Source organism: Orycteropus afer, unplaced genomic scaffold, assembly GCF_000298275.1.
Source record: "Orycteropus afer afer isolate SDZICR_OR568_19922 unplaced genomic scaffold, OryAfe1.0 scaffold00141, whole genome shotgun sequence".
Classification (NCBI taxonomy): Eukaryota; Metazoa; Chordata; class Mammalia; order Tubulidentata; family Orycteropodidae; genus Orycteropus; species Orycteropus afer.
This window is the reverse complement of record NW_006921728.1, coordinates 4,236,669-4,257,280: the sequence shown is the minus strand read 5'-3', so window position 1 is coordinate 4,257,280 and position 20,612 is coordinate 4,236,669. Positions and strand designations below refer to the sequence as shown.

Below are 20,612 nucleotides of genomic sequence, written 5' to 3'. Positions count from 1 at the left end.
ATGAAAGAGAGAATGGTTAGAATACTGCTCCCCAGTTTAGTAGCTGTGCTATCCTGGAAGAGTCACTTAAACTCTCTAAACTGATACCTTCCTTATCTGTAAAATGGGCACAGTAGTACTTACTCCCTGGGCTTACGCTAATGAAAAAAAGAAATAATGTAATTCAAGCTCTTAACAGTCTTAGCATGTTGTGTCTTTAAAATGATAGCTGTTATGATTATTATCATTATTATGTATCTCCCTATAATTGGATAAAGCAATACAGCCATGAAGAGGATCCAGGAGGTGAGAGAACAATATATTACTTCTACAGTCCTGAGAGCTGTGAAGAATTGTTAGGATCAAATTAAATATAGGGAGCTCTGGTGGCATAGTGCCTAAGGCATTTGACTGCAAACCAGAAGGCTGGCAGTTCAAACCCACCAGCCACTCCTCAGAAGGAAGATTGGGCAATCTGCTTTTGTAGTGATACTGCCTCAGAAACCTAAGGAGGGTCACTATGAGTTGGATCCAACTCGACAGCAGTGACTTTTTTTTTTTTTTTAAATTAAACATAAAGGAAAGAGAATGAAAATGAGAAATTGGAAAGAGAAGATGGAATTTTTTTTAAGACAGAAAAATGCTATGAGAATTATGGAGAACAGCTATTAAAACAGTCATCTTCCTGAGCAGTCTTAAATTCTACTTTGTTTTTAAAATACAAATCACATCCAGTTTCCATCAGTAGATGTGCAGTGCCATTGCTGAGACAGTTTTATGGTCTTAAGTGACCATCAAGTCAATATGATTAATCACGTATAGCAGGGAAAAGGGGCTGGTAATGACAAACCCTGAGCTTTTCTCTTTGGTGATTTCTTTGTTACAACTTTAATTAAGAAAAAGGTCAAACAAGAGTGGTGGAAATAACTGAGTGGGCTTCAAACTGTGGAGGAGGAGATGGTGTGAGATTACATCATTGCCTTCAGACATAATGGAATCTGTATCGACCATATTCCTTAAACATTACAATTTTTCATGATTCAGTATCTCATTCTACTACTGCACCTACCATACAATACTGGGGTACCAAACTTATCAGAAATTAGATTAAAGCAATCACTCTTTCCTCTTATAGTTTTGAGAGGTTCTGTTGTGGGAGTGGAGATACTATTTGATCTAGAAGCTTGGAAAAGTTAACCAAAGAGGTGAGCTTATGTCCGCTGAATACTGCATTTTTATCTCCTTAAAGAGTAGGGTATAGTATAAAATTAGTGTGCTGCTAGTTATGCATGTATATATATTAGATACAAATTAAGAAAAATATATAACTATTAAGACAAAAAGAGGTTTATCAGGGTATCACTTAAAATCATCTTATGCACTACTCTTGAACAATACTTCCAAGGAACAGTAAGAAATTTTGCAAACTGTTGAGGAGGAAAAAGTTCTAGAAACAAAGGGGTGGCCAAGAACACCACGCGATGAGGTCAATGAGCATGGAGTAAAGGTTATTCATTTTGTGTTTGAGCAACTTATTGAGCTTTTGTGAAATTGAATCCCTCAGCAGTGCAAACAGGTAACATACTTGGCTGCTAAGCTGAGGGCTGGAGGTTCAGCCTACCCAGAGGACACTCAGAAGAATGGACATTTTTTCCCCAAAAAATATCAGCCATTGAAAACCCTGTGGAGCACAGTTCTTCTCTGACACACCACATGGTCTTCATGAGTCAGAATCAACTGGACAGCACTGGTTAACTGTTTTTTTTTTTTTTTTTTTTGTAAAATAGTGGAGGAAAAGAAACCAGCTATGCTGAAGGTATAAATCAGTCTAAAGAAAATTTAAGCCATTGGCTTACTTAATAATTTAAACTGTCAAAAACCCATAATTCCTTAGTTAAAAGAAAGTTAATGTTGTTAAGCAAAATTTGAATTAGGGTTTGCTAAATGTGTTTGTAGGAGCTCTGGTAGCATAGTGTCTAAGGCACTTGACTGCTAACCAGAAGGCTGGCGGTTCAAACCCACCAGCCACTCCTCGGAAGGAAGGTTGGGCAATCCCACTTCCGTAGTGATACTGCCTCAGGAACCCAAGGAGGGGTCGCTATGAGTCGGGGCCGACTTGACGGCATATAACAACAACAACAACAAACGTGTTTAAAATAGTCATCTCAACTAGGTTGAAACATGCTTATGATAAAAACATGGTCTTCCATTTACTTTCATTCAAATTGCAAATGCACATTTATTATTAAAATCAACTACTTTAACCAATGGGATGAACTTCCTAATTCAGGATAAAAGAGAAAGAGAAAAACTTCATGAATGGCTTTATCCAAATACAAAGGACTGTGTGAAATCCTAGATTTAACACACTTGAAAGTGAGCTTTGCATATTTGGGGACCTTAAAGCAGACTTTATTATGATGGTTACTCAGAAATATTTGTAAGTAATGAAAGAGTTGAAAGACAAGTGCTCCCATTGTCATCAGTGTTAAAGAAAAGATTTCCTTTTGTTGTCCCATCCCATCACTTTTCCTCTTTTTCACTTCTATCTTAAGTGAAATGAAGCATTGTTTCACAAATCAGCAGAGACACCCATGCCCTTGGAATAAGGCAAATTCTTGCATCACCGTAGTATGTAATTTGACAAGACACATGTCACTTAGAGCTGACTGATGGAAGCCCAGAGTCCAGCATCCACGTGAATTTATTTAGCATGGCAACCTTTTTAGGTAAGATATAAACATGGATATGAATTCATGGTTCATTAACTGGAAATATTCAAAGTAACATCACAAAAAGACTTTTTAATTGAATCAGTGAAAAAGTGCCTCAGTGACACTTTGGAATCCATTGCCTTTGTCCCTTGCTGAGACTGCTTGTCACCAGATCAGACTGTCCCCATCCTAGTGACAGTCAGGTGGCCAAACCTGCACTAACCATGATGGGTTGTTCCGGAGCATGTTGACATACAACCCGATGAGTACATGTTCATCAGCTAGCCTGTCTGCCACATTGAGGCTGTACTGTATCCTGAAATGGGGCAGGAGGAAAGAAAGGGTGTTGTTAGGAGAGGCAGACAGAAATCGCCAGAGCAGGTAAGAGTTTGTAGGATACTGAAAAGACATTTAGAAACCCAAGCAAGTAAAGGGAGAGCAGTAAGTGACGTTGTATGAAAAACACAAGCAAAATCCAAGCAATGAAGTTCACAATTCCATCTCACCAACTTGAAAACTAAAGTTTTCCATTTAGGTTAAGTGACTTTCAAGAAAACAGATTTACATTCTTCAAACCACTATGGCCAAGCAATTCATCTGAATAGTAAACACAGTGAGTTGCAAGCAAAGATTAAGCATCCTTTGGAAAATCATAACTTCAGCTTAGTCATTTGGAAAATAGAAGGGAAATAAGGGAAAGTGAATCACAACACAGATATGTCTACTAGAAATAACTATTTGATGCTGTTAGTCGAGTTATAATAGCACTGCTTTCAAACACAAAGCTTTTTTGACAAAGGAAATCTCCATTTTTTAGTTCATTAATTCAGGGTTCTGGCACACTCTGCCTTTAACTTACCCTTTGCCTTTCAGAAAAGCTGGAGCAGCCCTAGCCAGCAGTTTGTTCTGCTCTACTTCACTGTCCTTGGGAGGAGAGCTAGTTAATAAGATGGGAAAGCCAAGAAGAGCATAAACACAGCAATGCAATCAAGAATAGAAACTGCCAAGTCTAGATCCAAGCGCCATTTGGACAAAACTCTTATTATTTGGAAATGTTCAAGATGTTTTCAGATTTCCACAGAGTTCAGCTAGGAGTAGACACTTGGCTTGAGAACCACAACTGCAATATGAAACGCCAGCCACCATGATCCCAGATTTGACCTCTGCTACTTGCTTCATATTGTGTGTTGTTGTTGCTGTTGTGTGCTGTCGGGTTGGACCCGACTCATAGCGACTACTCCTTGGGTTTCCGAGGCAGTATCACTACGGAAGTAGATTGTCCCATCTTCCTTCCAAGAAGTGGCTGGTGGGTTTGAACCGCGAGCCTTCTGGTTAGCAGTCAAGTGCCTTAGCCACTATGCTACCAGAGCTCCTCATATTGTGTATGCCTAGAAATAATGACAATTCACTCACGTCCATTACAGCATACCCTGTAAACAGTACAATGCTCCTTCAGTCCTGCCAGCCTTTAGATCTCTTAAGAAATTTATCTTCAGTGCCTTCTCTAAATTTTCCATCTTCTGTGTTGACTAAAAAAACCCAAACCCAGTGCTATCAAGTTGATTCTGATTCATAACGACCCTATAGAGACGTTATAGAACAGAGAACTGCCCCACAGACTTTTCAAGGTTGTGAATCTTTAAGGAAGCAGCCTTCCTCAATTGTCTTCCGTGGAGTGGCTAGTGGATTCAAACCACGGACTTTTTGGTTAGCAGCCAAATGCTTTAACCACTGTACCACCAGAGCTCCTGCCCTGTGTTGACTGGAGACTTGAAAATTACCTAGTTGAAATTGCTATAAAATTAGAAGTGGTTTTACTACTCCATGCACAAGTCACTTGACCTTGGATGTGAAGCTGCAAAGACAACTTTCAGGGAAACAGAAATAAACCTTTGAGCCTTATAAGTGATTTGGTGAAATTTCCTTAAATTTGTATTATTTGCGACTATATAAATACATGACTGGTGAATGGAGTCTCATTTACACAGCAAAGTTTTATAATTTTAGATTCATTATGAAGAATGCTCATTGTATTTAGTAATGAAATAGTTTTTTAAATTTAAATTCAGTTTTATTAAACTACCAATAGAAATAATAAACTGTAGCCAAGCCAAATTCTCAAGAGCTACTATAATGAATAGTACTTTTCATTGGGAAATAAAATATCCATTCTTAATGTTACAGTTGTACTGGGAAGGTGCTTAAAGAGTTTGTTTCTTTGTGCAAGGATTTGCCCTGCAACACTGTTTTACCTAAAACTATTTCCCCTACAGAGAATATAAAAATGAACTGTTCAGCATTGAATACCAACTGTTTAATCAATAGCCTTTAAAATTGTGAGGCTTTACTACAAGGTTTCAAGAAGCTCTAAATGCACTATATATATGTATGTGTGTGTGTGTGTGTGTACACACACACACACACATAGGAGCTCTGGAGCTCTGGTAGCGTAGTGCCTAAGTTACTTGACTGCTAACCAGAAGGCTGGAGGTTCAAACCCACCAGCCACTCCTCAGAAGGAAGATGAGGCAATCTACTTCTGTAGTGATACTGCCTCGGAAACCCAAGGAGTGTTCGTTATGAGTCGGGTCTGACTCTACAGCACACAACAACAACAATATACACACACATATATATGTATATATATATATATATATTTATGAATGAAGTTTTACATTAGAATTACAAACATTATAATTGAAATTCTTGTTTTCTAATAGAGTATGCTACAGATTGCTTAAATCATGAAGTCTCTGGTAAATTTAAAATCAAAGTTGATTTATGATGAAATGTCTATCTAGCATATACTAGGCATTCATGTTTATCGAATACATGACATATTTTCACTCAATTCTTCAGAAATGCATCCATTACACAAGTACTGATGGACTTAAAAAGCACAACTGCATACAAACAAAATTGACTTTAAAAATGAAATGAATTAATGTTGTAGGGTAATTTATTTTCCACATGAGCTTCATGATTTATTTTTCAGTGTATTGACCTCCACCTTCTTACTAGGGCTATCAAACCTATTTGTCAGAGCCAATTAAACATCTTAAATCCTCACCATTGGGGTTTTCTGTGATGTACCATCACATCACTAATACAGCATCCCACTCCTGTCTCCCAGAGCGTATTCCTGTATATTTATTATCTAGTAACTATGGTCTCCCTGGGAGCTCTGGTCGTGTAGTGCCTAAAGCATTTGACTGCTAACCAGAAGGCTGGAGGTTCAAACCCAACAGCCACTCCTTGGAAGGAAAATTGGGCAATCCACTTCCGCAGAGATACGGCCTCGGAAACCCAAGGTGGGGTCACTATGAGTCGGATCCTACTCAATGGCAGTGAGTTCTATGGTCTTCCTAGTGCCAAACATCCCCTTCAACTCTTTTCTAAACCCAAGATAAGATATACCTATCATATAAATGATTTCAGCTCCTTGCAAAACCACTCTAAACATGGTGTGAAATATTGATTCTTTTCTTCAAATAAATTATTTCCCTGGCTTGTTAAGCTTTGCTCCTTGAATCCCAGAAATTGTGGTGAGATTCCCTTAAATTGAAAGCCTCATAATTATTCAGGTACAACATTTGATGCTGAATGCATACAAAGAAAGAAAAGAACCAGTAGTGAAGAGAAACCCAGGAGGATCAGGGTGTAAATTATGCTGGGGGAATCTCATGGGAGGAAATGATGTGTCAAAAAGCCCCAGATGTCCTGCTCCACCGCTTGGTAACTGGCACACAGTTGGCATCAGTGTGGTGCAAGAGCTGGGCGGGGCCAGGGAGCAGTTGCCTTGCTTTTCCTTTGGTGGAGCTTTTTTCTTTCCCCCTTCAATTCTGTGGGTCCCTCTACTCCTTCCTGTACTCCTTTCTCCGTCTCCCCTCTCCTCTTCTTTTCTCCTTTCTTTCCAGGTCCCTTACATCCTCAAACGGAAGAGCAGATGTTATATGTATGTATATATACACATCTCCTTTCATTTTAATGGAAGCTCTGGTAGCGTAGTACCTGAGGCATCTGATTACTAACCAGAAGGCTGGAGGTTCAAACCCACCAGCTACTCCTCAGAAGGAAGATTGGGCAATCTCCTTCCGTAGTGATACCACCTCAGAAACCCAAGGAGGGATTACTATGAGTCGGATGCAACTCCACGGCAGTGAGCTTGGTTTGCATTTGGTTCCTTTTAATATAATTTTCTTTGTCAGTATTGGCTGGAGGGAATCATTCAAATCTTTTTATTTTTTCCTCTATTTTCCTGCCTGATTTTCTGGGAAATAGAAATTTGTAAGCCTGGAGATTGGGAAAACCAGTTCTTGGAAAATACATGCATTATATTATCGGCATATGGGTTTGTGGAAATAAACGATTTATTTTGTTTTGTTACAGCTCTTAATTTCTAATGCCAGGAGCATTCCCAACTTTTGTTACTGACTGTATTTCCTAGAACTATTCTTAAATTCTTCATCATTTAATTCTAGAAAGTTAAAAACATGACCAAGTATAGAGTATGCCAACCACATGATGAAAATGAGAAAAAAACAAAACAAAAATGCCTTTTCAAAATGGTATGGCTCTACTATACAAAACATTGCTCCACCTCCTACTTTGGCGAGTAGCGACTGGGATCTTAAAAGCTAGCAAGCTGCCATCTAGATGCAACGATGGGTCTCTCCTCCTCCAGAGCAAAGAAGAATGAAGAAAACCAAAATTCATGGAAATAATTAGTCTTAGTGACTACTACACCATCCGATCTGCAGCCTATAGGACTATGAGACCAGAAGAACTAGATGGTGCCTGGCTCCCACTGTCATCCACTTGGAAGGGGATCTATGTAGGAGATCCTGCATAGAGAGGGAGAACAATGTGGAACAAAATTCAAAATCATTTGGAGAAAAAAAAAAAAAAGGTGGGGACCAGGTTTGCTGGTCCGATAGAGCTTGGTGGAACCACTGAGACTATGGCCCCTAGCTGCCCTTCGGGTCTGGAATTGAACCCACACTGTGGTTTCCAGCCAAACAAAATATAGGCATATAAGTTGAACATTTACCTCAAGTAGATACACTCCTTGGAGAGAACAATCATGGGAGAAAGAAGAGCTGCTTATGCACAGGGAGACAGCTCAGGGGGCAGGAGTGTATGGAGGGATGGACACTGGGAAGAGGTAACGATGGGGAGGAGGTGGGAGGGGAGCTGTTGCATTTTGGTAAACTGTGGTCAATGTCATGAGATAAAGTGTATGTGAACTGCTGTATGGAAAGTGAATTTGCTCTGTAAATCGTCACCCAAATCACAATTAAAAAAAAAAAAAAATGGTATGGCTCAGGGACACAGAGAGTTGGCTGTCAGGTAGATTTTACTTATCATTTGGGCCTTTCACCAGAATCTCTTCTGGTGCACACAAGAAACTTGTAGAAGGAAAGAAAAGTGGAAAAAAAAAATGTTCTCCTGAATTATAAAAGTAGTGACAATATGTTGTTTATTATGATCCCTTCAAAGCAATAGATTCTTACAACATTTTATATAATAATTTAGACTGTGAAACTTTCATTTAGTAGCTTATCAGTTTGCTTGGAGAAGTTAGGTGATATTTCCAACTCATTGTGGATGTTGGGATCAGAACACAGGCACACTGGGACCTACTTCCTTCTAAGGAATGAGTATTTCTGGCATATCAGTGTATCAGAATGCAACAATGGCTTTCCCCTCACTCTAGTTCTAGCTTGTTCTATATATCATGCCCTTAAATCAAAATACATCCCTCTAGCCTCTGAAATTGGAAACTACTGGGGGCACCCCTTGACCATGGGTCACATATGTTTTCTAATCCGAGTACTGAGGTGAAGCAAGGCTACCATCTCTAAAATTGTGTGGATACACATTTCTTTTCCTCACTGTCATTTTCTTTTCACAAGGCCCTTTTACACACATGTTATCTTTGAGTTGTGTGGTGACAGTCATACCCGGTAGAGTATGAGTTTTAAACTGAGATTTATGCTTTCTTCTGAAAGAATAAAAGGCAGTAATATTTCTTTAGATTATTTTTTTCCTTGAAAAAAATCTCCATTTTTCCAATAACTGCTTTTTGGACATCTGGGAAACAACACCTCTAAAGGGAAACGGTCTTCTTCCAAATTCTTTCTTTTTCCCTTACTTTCTCTTTCTTTAACACACAAGCATGCACACACATAGACACATGCACACACAGTGGAGTCTGGAAAGATAGTTGTTGTTGTTGTTATGTTCCATTGAGTCGTGTCTGACTCATAACAACCTCTCCTGGGTTTCTGAGGTGATATCACTACGGAAGTAGATTGCCCAACCTTCCTTCTGAGGAATGGCTGGTGGCTTTTACCATCAGCCTTCAGGTTAGCAGTCAAGTGCCTTAGGCACTACGGAAAGATAGAGTAATTTCAAAATACTTCATATTTATTTAAATTGTCCCTTTGGTTCTGAGGGGATATCACTTGTCTTAAGCTAGCAAAACCACAGAAAAGTGCCTTTGGAGTTTTGCTTCATCTTGGGATATGTTTTTAAACCACTTCTGCTTACGTTGGGTTACTTAAAGTAAAGATTTGATTAGTCCTGGAGATGGAGTGAAAGTGTTTTACATGTGGCAAGGACATGAATATTTGGGAACCAAAAGGTAAAATGTCATGAATTGTGTCTCCCTAAAATATGTGTCAACTTGGCTAGGCCATGATTCCCAGTATTATGTGATTATCCTCCATTTTGTAATGTGTTATAAATCCTAATCTCTGCCTGTGGTTAAGGAGGCAGGATTAGGTTATGTTAAAGAGCATTAGAATATGTTTGTTATATCAATGAGGCAGGATTAAAGTGTGAAGCATCACCCTTAATTAAGTCACTACCCTTACTCAGGTCATAGCCCTGGATGTAAGGGGAGTTTTCCTGGGGTGTGGCTTGTATTACTTTAATTTACAAAAGATAAATGGAGGGAGAATCCATCAGGAGGGAGGGACCTGACCACTAAGAGAGAAGAGCCAGGAGTGCAGTTCATACTTTGGACCTAGGGTCACTGCATTGAGAACCTCCTAGTCCCAGGGAAAGACTGATGCCAAGAAACATGAATACTTCCCAGGAATTCTGGGCCCACAGATGTTGAAAGGAGACAAGGGGCTTCCTCTAGAGCCAACAGAGAGAGAGAGAGAGAGAGAGAGCGTGCATTCCTCCAGAGCTGGTGCTCTGGGTTTGGACTTCTAGCCTCCTAAACTGTGAGAGAACAAATTTCTGTTTATTAAAGCCATCCACTTGTGGTATTTCTGTTACAGCAGCACTTGATAACTGAGAACCTAAACCCGACCCAACCCACTGCCATCAAGTCGATTCCAACACATAATGACCCCTGCTGCGTGTCTGAGGTGGGAAATCTTTGAGGAAGTAGATTGCCCCATCTTTCTTCTGCAAATAACTAAGGTACCTGGGTAAAGGTTTTTTTAATTTTTAATTTTTTTTCCTTCAATTTTATTGAGCATGATTTAAAGGTGTGGATGTGGTTCCTAGAGCAACAAACCATACAAACAAGTTATGTATGGTGAGATAACTATCACAAAGGTCAAAAGGAAAACAACATATGAAAAATAGTAATTTAATAGTATGTATTTTTTCATTTTCATTGATCTTTAAATAATCAAATAATTTGTGTGATTTTTGTGCTTGTGAAGAATGGAATGTAAAATTGGTTCTCTCCTTAAGTAATCATCAACTGTGAATGAAATTTTGCTTCTCATTATGACTAACACAGTTTAATAGCAAGGTTATCCAACTAATATAAATACAATGAGAGTCTATGGATCGCTTAGAGATAACTGATTTGTTGAAAAATTCTGTTTTCCTTTCCTTGTTTAGCTTTCAATATCTTAGACTGGAAATAAGAAGTATCACATAAGGAAATGAGTATAAAAAACAGTTTCTAACTGGGAAAACTGTGATTAATTCAGGCTAGTATGAGAGTTGGACCATCTTGAGAGGTGCCAGGCAAGAAATAACAAGAATCCTTAGGTCATATTTGATTCACTACATTTACTACATAGTCGTCAACACAGAAAAGTAGTATGAATTGTAGTTTTGCCAAGAGAGCTTCTAGAAAAGTTTGGTGGGTACAAGGGCATGCACAGATTACTAAAGCAACTCTACTAAGAGAAGAAAGGATGACTGTGCTTTTAATTAGGCATTCATATTTTAGTATGGGAGCTCTGGTAGCATAGTGCGTAAGGCATTTGCCTACTAACCAGAAGGCTGGTGGTTCAAACCCACCAGCCACTTCTCAGAAGGAAGGTTGGACAATCTACTTCCATAGTGATACTACCTTGGAAACCCAAGGAGGAGTTGCTATGAGTTGGATCCAACTCAATGGCAGTGAGTTTGGTTTTTCAGTATAAGCAATTGTTAGAGTTGAGTGTGATGACAAGTTTAATTAGAGTTTAAAAAATCCGGTGCATTATTGGAGCTCTGGTGCAACATAGAGTAAAAAATTATCTGCAGATAATTCCACACAACATGCTCTCAAAATGTGAAATGCAGATGGGAGAGTGAGAAAATCTTTGAGGTGATGTCAGATATTGATTTATAAATTTATGTATTTTTATGACTGAAAGGGGATGGGCTTTAATTTTAGAAAAAAACTAGCCTTGGAGAAAACTTTGATTTTCAAGAGTAACTTTTGAATTCAGTACTCAATTTTATTTCTAATCACTTCAGATAATCAAAAAACAGATTTTAAAAATATAGTTTGAACATTTTAAATCAGACCAGAAGCCTGTGTTGAGTAAAGAGTGTTTGGGTAAACAAAAGTGTTTGAGGAAAAATAAAACCAGAACTGAAAAAGAGACAGTGAATTGAGCCTTTCTTTGGTTGACAACTCAAACCAATCAACCCACTGATAGATTAGTCAAACAACAACAGCAACAACAACAACAAAACCCAACTCATAGGCATTGCTGCACTGGGAAGAATTCAGATCTGAGAAGCTCTGGGGGTGGCTGGTGTGCCTTTTCCATATGCACTACAGAGCCAAATACTGAATCAGTAACAGTGGTTGTTATGTGTCATTGAGTCACACCTGACTTACACCTGACTCTGGGTTTCAGAGGCAGTATCAATAGGGAAGTAGATTGCCCAACTTTCCTTCCAAGGAGAGTGGCTGGTGAGTTTGAACCGCCAGCCTTCTGGTTAGCAGTCAAGTGCCTTAGGCACTATACTACCAGAGCTCCTTAATGAGTAGTTAGACACTTATTACTATGACAAAGCAGAAAATAGCATATACTAGATTGTATTGACATTCTATGAAGTATGAACAATTTTTAAAATATTTGGTAGAGTGATAAGATCTGGCTATATACTATACAATAGTCAAAGTGATTCTTTTGTGGATGTTTACAAATTTAGTGGTTACAACTTTGAGCATATCTGTGAAATCTTTAAGTGATATTTCTAATATTGGAGGTAAAAAAAAAAAAAAATCAAGTCATCCAGATTTCCAGAGTGCCCTTATTGTGGCCAATGAAGAAGATGGGCCATTATTAAAACCACATTTTACATAGGAAGGAGCTCTGGTGGCATAATGGCATTTGACTGCTAATCAGAAGGTTGGAGGTTCAAATCCACCAGCCACTCCACAGAAGGAAGACTGGGCAATCTACTTCTGTAATGATTTACCATCTTGGAAACCCAAAGGGAGTCACCATGAGTTAGAATCGACTCAATGGCAATGAGTTGAGTTTGGTTTGGTATTTTACATAGGAGAGGGCTGGTCAACTTTTCTCTCACGTAAACTAGGCAAGGATATTGGCAAAATAATGAAGATGTCAAAAAGGGGCCATGATGCCAACAAAGAAAGCAGGAGGGACAATGGTGTGAGATGTGAGAGAGGGAAAGGATTTGTGGTCAACCTTGCAATGCAATTTGCAATAATGATATGCTATCTTCAAAAGCTCAGGAGCTCTGGTAGCATAGTGCCTAAGGCACTTGACTGCTAACCAGAAGGCTGGCGGTTCAAACCCACCAGCCACTCCTCGGAAGGAAGGTTGGGCAATCCTACTTCCGTAGTGATACTGCCTCGGAAACCCAAGGAGGGGTCGCTATGAGTCGGGGCCGACTTGACGGCAAATAACAACAACAACAACAACATCTTCAAAAGCTTGGATCATGATCCTGTCCCTGCATAGAGAGTCCTTTGAGTGCTTATTCTAATGGTGATGGTGGATTTCCATCAATCTGGGCATTCTTTCTACAAATTCATGCATGTGTAAGAAAACATTCTAAGTTTGTTGTTGTTGTTGTTATGTGCCATCGAGTCGGACCCAACTCATAGCAACCCCTCCTTGGGTTTCCGAGGCAGTATCACTATGGAAGTAGATTGCCCCATCTTCCTTCCGATTCTAAGTTTAGGGATAAAGAAAGTGAATGAAGTGAATTGGATTATGATTTGTGTCATTAAATGCGTATCCTACTTAACTGCTAGCTAGCACATGTACAAACACACACACACACAAGGAGATCTCAAAGAGTTAAGAGAGAGGGGTTTTGAGAATCCCATCATTTCTTTCAAGTTTGGGAAAAGTGAATCATGTATACAGCTAGAAAAAGTCTAAGAATGGGTGATGTGACAAATAGTGCTGGTGACCAGAGTTACACACTCATAAATTTGTGCAAGGTGGATTACTAGAATGTCAAAGACTTCAGCAGTATATCCTAGTGCCTTTTGAAGATCAAAGTGGTATACTTCTAAGGGATTCTAGGTAAGTCATGCCAGGAGTTTTTAGTGATATATGCTGAAGTGGTTATTTCAATTCATTGTCATTTGGCTTTATCTTTCTAAGGTCGGTCACAATATCTGAAAACTCAGGTAAAGTAAAATATCTGTATGGCAAAGATCCCTACATTCTCAGTGCTGCCTTAACACTGGCAGGCACTGGTTTTATTTGTTTAGGTTTTATCCTATTTTAAAAGAGGTGGTTAGAATGGGGTATGAGTTAGGGCAGAGCTCTAGGTCACATTTTTTTTTTGTTCAGTTCCAATCATAGGAACAGTAGGAGCTCTAACTTATGCTTACCTCTAGTATGAGGGATCACCATCCATCTTAGTGCATGCTTGTTGTTGTTGCTGTTATGTGCCGTGGAGTCACCCCCTAGGTGTTGTTGTTATGTGCCGCCAAGTTAGGCCTGACTCATAGCGACCCCTCCTTGGGTTTCGGAAGCAGTATCACTACGGAAGTAGATTGCCCAACCTTCCTTCTGAGGAGTGGCTGGTGGGTTTGAACCACTTGTTAGCAGTCAAATGCCTTAGGGACTATGCTGCCAGAGCTCCCTTCTTAGTGCTTGGATATAGTGCACAAATAAACAGTGGACCACCACCATCATGATCAAGTACAGAAATAAAGTGCTGATAGCATTAAACTTGTTTTAAAACTGTTACTTCAATAGGAATTTGATTGTCCAACCTAGGGGGTAGGCGCTCTGGTGGGTTAGTGCCTAAGGCACTTGACTGCTAGCCAGAAGTCTGGTGGTTCAAACTCACCAGCCACTCCTTGGAAGGAAGGTTAGGCAATCTACTTCCGTAGTGATAACACCTCAGAAATCCAAGCAGGGGTCGCTATGAGTCAGGCCTAACTTGGCGGCACATAACAACAACACCTAGGGGGTAAAATGGTCCAGGCCCAGTAGGATAGATAGAAGGTATAAATTCTTGAGTCTTTAACTCCAGTAAGATCCAGCTGTGTGACATTGTCCTACCCTTGCTCTAATGATCATTCCAAGAGGGTCTTTAACTCAAGAGTCTTAGGAATCATCATCGGGGGTCTTGTAAACTGTATAAAACCAGAGACTGATCTCAACAAGAAGGTTCAGGTGGTTCTCTTCACATACATGCATTTCATATAATATACTGGCGTGAGGCTATGAAATTGACTGGAATACTATAAAATAAGAGGAAAAGAGAGGAAAAAGCCAAGTCCAGCTCAAGTTGGACATTGTCAACAGAATCTCATTAAACCCCAAAAGACTTTTATCTCCCCTGAAATATGCTACAAGAGGATTTAGCGATGGGATGACTAACAGTCTAGCTATCGAACTATCACTATGATTAGTGACTCAGGGCTGACATACTGACCATTCACAGTGGTCAAGCTGATTGACATACAGCTTTAGGAGTGAATGCTCATCAGCCACAGGGCTGGGTGCACTTACCCCTTCAGGTAACCTGAGGGAGGCAAACAATGAGATCTCATTACAACCTCCCATGGACGGAGCAAGGCCCACTCAGAGAGGAAAGACACTCAGTACACAGCTTTATTGAACAGCACCCTTAAAACAGAAACGTGCGCCCATTCTCCATGGTGATAAGAAGAACTGCAAGCTTCAAACAATGTGTCTGTGGTTCACAGTGAACATGCCAAAAGGACTGAAAATGGGAAAAAAGGGAAATGATGATATTTTGGGTTAGTGGGCACCCTAGAGGAAGCAGAACAGCTCAGAGTGTTATAGGGATACAGATATGTTAAAGCAGAGGAAGTCATGTTATCCATCTAGACGCATCCACCATAAGCACCGTCCAAGCTGAAATGATATAAAATGACCTTCAGTAAGGATGGGGTCTATCTTGGCTTGATATTTGCAGAATGTAGAGCTCCCTCATAAAAGCACAACATCTTTCTAAATGTCACTTCAGGTTTTCCCTAGACAGCTGCACAGGCCCATGTCACTCATAGATTTTACAGCTTATAATAATAATAATATTAATAATAATAATAATAATAATAATAATTTTTTAAAGAAAAGATAGTGGGCTGGATTTGCTGGTGGTTCTACAAAGGAGTGCTAATAGGAAGTTATTGAGTGCCTAAACCGTATTACTTCACTGTGGATGTTTTGGAGTTTAATTGACCCCTCATTTCCTCTTGTTACAGACTTACTTAATTTTATCACTGAAACACCATGTACTGCCACATTCTGTTTATTCTGCTAATTACAATCATGGGGAATATCTTTATCTCAGGTTCCTGCTGATGTTCAAGTACAGGAACTCAGGGGAAAAAATTAGCTGTGCTCTGAGTCTCACTGTCTTCAAATTCTTACTAGAATGTATGAAGATTACAGAGAAATTGGTACCTCAGAAACCTCTTTGGGGAAAAGACCAATTATGTTTGCTTTGTGAAATATGAGGCTGGATTTTTTCCCCCCCATGAAAGGCATTTGAAATCTTATGTTCAATTACTCACTCCATTTTCCTTACCTTTGTTTCTGCTTTCCTGTGAGAATTCTTCTGGTACTTACAAAATAATTCTCTGGTGCTTTAGTCATGATATTTGATGAGATGACTTGGGGCACCTCTTGACCCCTGTATATTCCTAATGCTTAACTCTTAAGTGTCTGTTTCACCTTCTCTTTGTTCACGTGGGAGTGGATTTTGTACAAGATGAGACACTTTTTTTTTTTTTTTTTTGTAAGTTCTTGTTATCATCCATGAAATTACTTACAAGGAAACTACATTTCCAATTTTAATCCTTAGTCACTAGCCTCAGGAATTCCAGAGTTCACCAAAAAGAGGATTCTTTTATATCAGGAGCTTTAAATAAGGAGATGTTTCAGGGGACGTATATAATAATACTCCACTGTATCTCAAAATTCCAGTTCCTTGTCTTAAATGGACCACTGCAAGAGCTGTGAAAGTGATTTTCTCAATGAGGAGTAAGGCATATGTCAGACATAAAATTTAAACATATCTCACATTCTTGTTGTCCATAGATTATAAATGACAAAAGTGACATGACTCCAAAAAACCCTCTTCAAATGCATCCAAAAGAATGAAATCGAAGACTGTGACAAAGACTTACAAACTAGTTTCCAACAGTAATCTTTGTTTGTTTGTTATTGTGGTAAATATTTATGTAACAAAACATTTGCCATTTTAACATTTTTTTATACGCACAATTTAGTGACATGAATTATGTTCCTGCTGGTGTTCAACCATTATCTGTTTCCAAATTCTTACACTAGAGTATTTTTCTTGCCACAGAATCAAGGGCTTATTTCCGAAGAGAGGACTTATTTGATAATAAGGTAGGGACTTACCTCCTGGTAATAAAAGGACTTCCTGAGGAGGGGACAGAGTGGGAGAACAGGGTGTCATTCATGCTGGTTACAGGTCTGGGAGGCCTAAAACAAAGTGTGGAAAATTAAAGTTAGTAACAGCCATACACACACACACACACACACACACACATACCACACTCCTCCATCTCTCTAGGAAAATGGGTTGGAAATATCAGAATTCTTCTTGCCCAGGATCAAACAATGAAAGTTTACATTTTCAAGTTAAATTCATTAAGTGTTTGTTATGGATGAATTGTGCCCACTCTCAGTAAGATATGTTGACATCCTAACCCCTAAGCTGTCCCCCTTGTGACCTTGTTTGGAAATACAGTCTCTGAAGATGTTACCAGTTAATGTGAGGTCATATAGAAGAAGGGTGGGCCTAATCCAATATGAGTGATGTCCTTATAAAAGAGAAGAGTTTCAGACACAGAGGAAAGACAACTATGTGAAAGGGGAGGCATAGACTGAAGTGATGCATCTACAAGTCAAGGAATGTCACGGATTTCCAGGAACCACCAGAAGCTAGTAAGAAGCAAGAAAGGATCTTGTCTTCTTCCCTAGAGGCTTCAGAGAGCATGGCCCTATCGACACCTTGATTTTGAACTTGTAGCCTCCAGAACTGTGAGACAATGTATTTCTGTTGTTTAAAGCCACCAAGTATTTAATAATTTGTTATGGCAGCCCTAGGATATTAATACATCTTTAAAGTTTTATTTTCCAGGGAATACATAATCCCAGTCAAATATTGAGAGGAAGATCTCCAGACATCACAGGAATGTTTATCCATGAGCTTTGGGCATTGGTGTTTCATTTATCATATTCTGGAATGGAACAAGGATTTTGAAGCAGTCTTACATGCTAGGGGCAGAATCTCTGAAAACTTGATGATTATCAGAATCCACATCCTCTTGAAAAGAGGAGACTTTCTGAGGCTTTGAAAACTTTCTTCTGTGTACAGCCTGACCATTGCTCTTCTTACAATGTGACCAGGTTGGAAGGAGCCTTAGCTATATCTGGAAGTCTGCAAAATCATATTGTGCTTTATTTGCTTTTTGTTCTATTAAGCTCCACAAGGAATTACTAAATTTCTGCTATCTGGGAGATGTATGGTAGTGTATGAGGTGTACGGGATTCCATATACTTCACTTTTTAAATATAAACAATGAGAGAAAATAGGGTTCAATGTTCCTCAGTGTTGTCCTTGGCCCTCAACACCTGCTGCATTAAGTCAGCATATGTTTTATTCTTACCTCATATTGTCACTCTTTGTCTATCACTAATGTCTTAGTTCTGATTAAATAGATAAAGATGCAGCTAAGACCCCTATCTCATCTCCAAGCAGGATTGAATTTGTTTTAGCTTCCACATAAGATATTCCATGGTAAGATGGTATGTGATTTATAATTCAGAAGAAAGAGGCTATGAAGGAGTCAGAGGGAAACTTCCATTTTGCTTTAATTCTATAGTTGAGCTTGACAATATAGGTATTTTTAAAGATGAGACATTAATTTAGTAGCCAATGGAATATATTTATGATCACTTGATTGCAACTCAAGTTTATAAATGGTTTAATTTTTACTTTAGGAAACCAGAGTTAGTTCGGGATTCTACAAAGAAGACATTCTGCAAAAAAGGTAAATTTATTTATCTCAGTTTATTTATGGGAATGGATAGACGCTATGTAGTTTTAAACTGTTAGCAACGTATACAAAAATTCAAAGACCCTTTTGCTTCCCAGTACCTGGTGCTAAACATGTTTTGTAAGATTTTCTAAGATACTTTAGTTGTTGAGTGAGGTCAAAACCGTCGGTGTACTTCTTCATTTACCCTAAATAGATTGGCTACAATTCCAAACACTCTTAGTATTTTGCATTACTTATCTAGGATGTGTCTTTGATACAAGTGAGCAACATGAGGCTAATTTAAAACCAATTCTACTTTGAATTGAACACAAATGTCCTTTGTAAATTATGAAAAGTTAGGGTCATCAATGAAACATCTTCACTGTAGCTTTGCAGAGTTGAGAAAAAAATAAAAATACTCCACATTTATGGTTTCCTTTTTTTTAAAAAATTTTAAATTAAGTTTCTCATCTTGTCCTATCTCCAGGAAATGAGAAAACAAATGGACTTAGAATTTTTATTTATTTATTTATTTATTTATAACTAGCCTGGTGAATTTACTCTATCTGACCTGGTAACTGTCTATAAAACTCAAATCACGACTTCATATTTAGAGGTCCATGGTGGGTCCCATAATGGCTAACATGGCTCAAAATGGTGTCTTTCAGAGGGACTAACTTTGCTTTTTCCTCAATAATTAAATGGTAAGTTATTATAATTGAATAAATGAGTAACATTGGGAATTTAAACATATTTACTCTTATGGGTGTGCATGTGGGAAGCTCCACGACACAGTGTAAGTCACAAGCTGGGGCTTTTTTAAGTCTTCTTTCTGGACAAGACTACCTGGGGTAGTATTTTTGTCTCATAAACCCAAAAAAACAATGGCCATCAAGTCAATTCCGACTCATGTCAGCCCCGTGTGTTGCAGAATAGAATGGCTCTTGAGGGTTTTCACAGCTGTAGTCTTTGCAAAAGCAAACAGCCAGGACTGCTTCTGCGGCGCTGCTGGTTGAGTTTGGACTGCTAACTTTTGGGATGATAGTCAAGTGCAAACTATTGGTGCTACCCAGGGACCTTTTGTGTCTGTTAACCACTTTGATTTTAAGTCTTCATAAATGCATTTGAGATATTGAATTACTTACCAAGTATCACTTTTGGCAGCCAAAAAAAAAAAAAAAGAATACAATAAAGACTGTTAATTATGCTAACATTTATAAGCAATATCTAGTGAAGAGCAAATTCAAAATACCAAAATGTCACCACCTGCTCATTTATTTTATTGGAATAATTTTTTATTGGAAGTATTTGTTTATGTTGTGTATAAAATCCTTGACTGTAGTAAAATAGAGATTTTGAGTGTGCGACATAGTTAATTTGCATTTGCATAGTGTGTGTATGTGTGATCATAGTACTATAATCTATTAACAATTCTATTGATTCAATCACTGTTTACTGTATGTAAGTCTACTTCTAAAAGGTTACTTTAGCTATATAGTTAGACTTTTGCATTTATAAAAGTTGAAACTGAAGTACTACAGAAGCAATGAATGTATTTTCTAATTTATCTAATAAATATTCAAGCATAAGCCATGTATTTTTTTGTCTCAGTTTACATCTATACCTTATAATGACTTTTTACTGCTTAAAATTGGATACATTACCTGTTAGAGGACTAACATCAATTTTAAACACAAATTGCAAAACAGTAAGATGTGTTCAACATGAAATTCCATATCCACCAGCTTCATGACATTATATATATATTTCAGGAATGTTATACAATTATCCTCCCCTTAAGAAAAATTTGCATTATGTGCTCTTTTATATGAAGAGTGTCTTAGAAGAATTTGCACTAATTTTCACAATTAACACACTATTTTGTAGTAACAAAGATGAAAACCCCTTTGAGTCTATACCATAGCTCCCTCGCTCAGTTCAGCCAGCACATGACTTAGAGTAGGGTATGCCCACCAGGACTACCCATGTCACACCCCCACTCATTGCTCCCTTTTCACCTTTCCATATAAATTATCCAAGTGTGTAAATGACATATACTGAGATATTTTTATGAACCTAGATGGACATGTCCAAAGAATAACAAATACATCATAATATTGCGATGAAAACATTAAGAAATATATATATATATATATATATATATATATTTGGAAAAACTGTAG

The 20,612-nt window shown here is 38.4% G+C and overlaps 1 protein-coding gene across 1 annotated transcript in view; it reads right to left on the bottom strand.

Moving 5' to 3' along the window:
• Positions 1-20,612, bottom strand: part of DTNA (dystrobrevin alpha) — a 141,567-nt gene that overhangs the window by 31,078 nt on the left and 89,877 nt on the right. Inside the window, exons 9-12 of the mRNA XM_007945637.2 lie at positions 19,575-19,583; positions 16,784-16,867; positions 3,553-3,630; positions 2,917-3,009 (exon numbers count right to left, since the gene is read on the bottom strand). Coding sequence (XP_007943828.1) covers positions 2,917-3,009; positions 3,553-3,630; positions 16,784-16,867; positions 19,575-19,583 — 264 coding nt within the window. The remainder of the gene's footprint in view (positions 1-2,916; positions 3,010-3,552; positions 3,631-16,783; positions 16,868-19,574; positions 19,584-20,612) is intronic.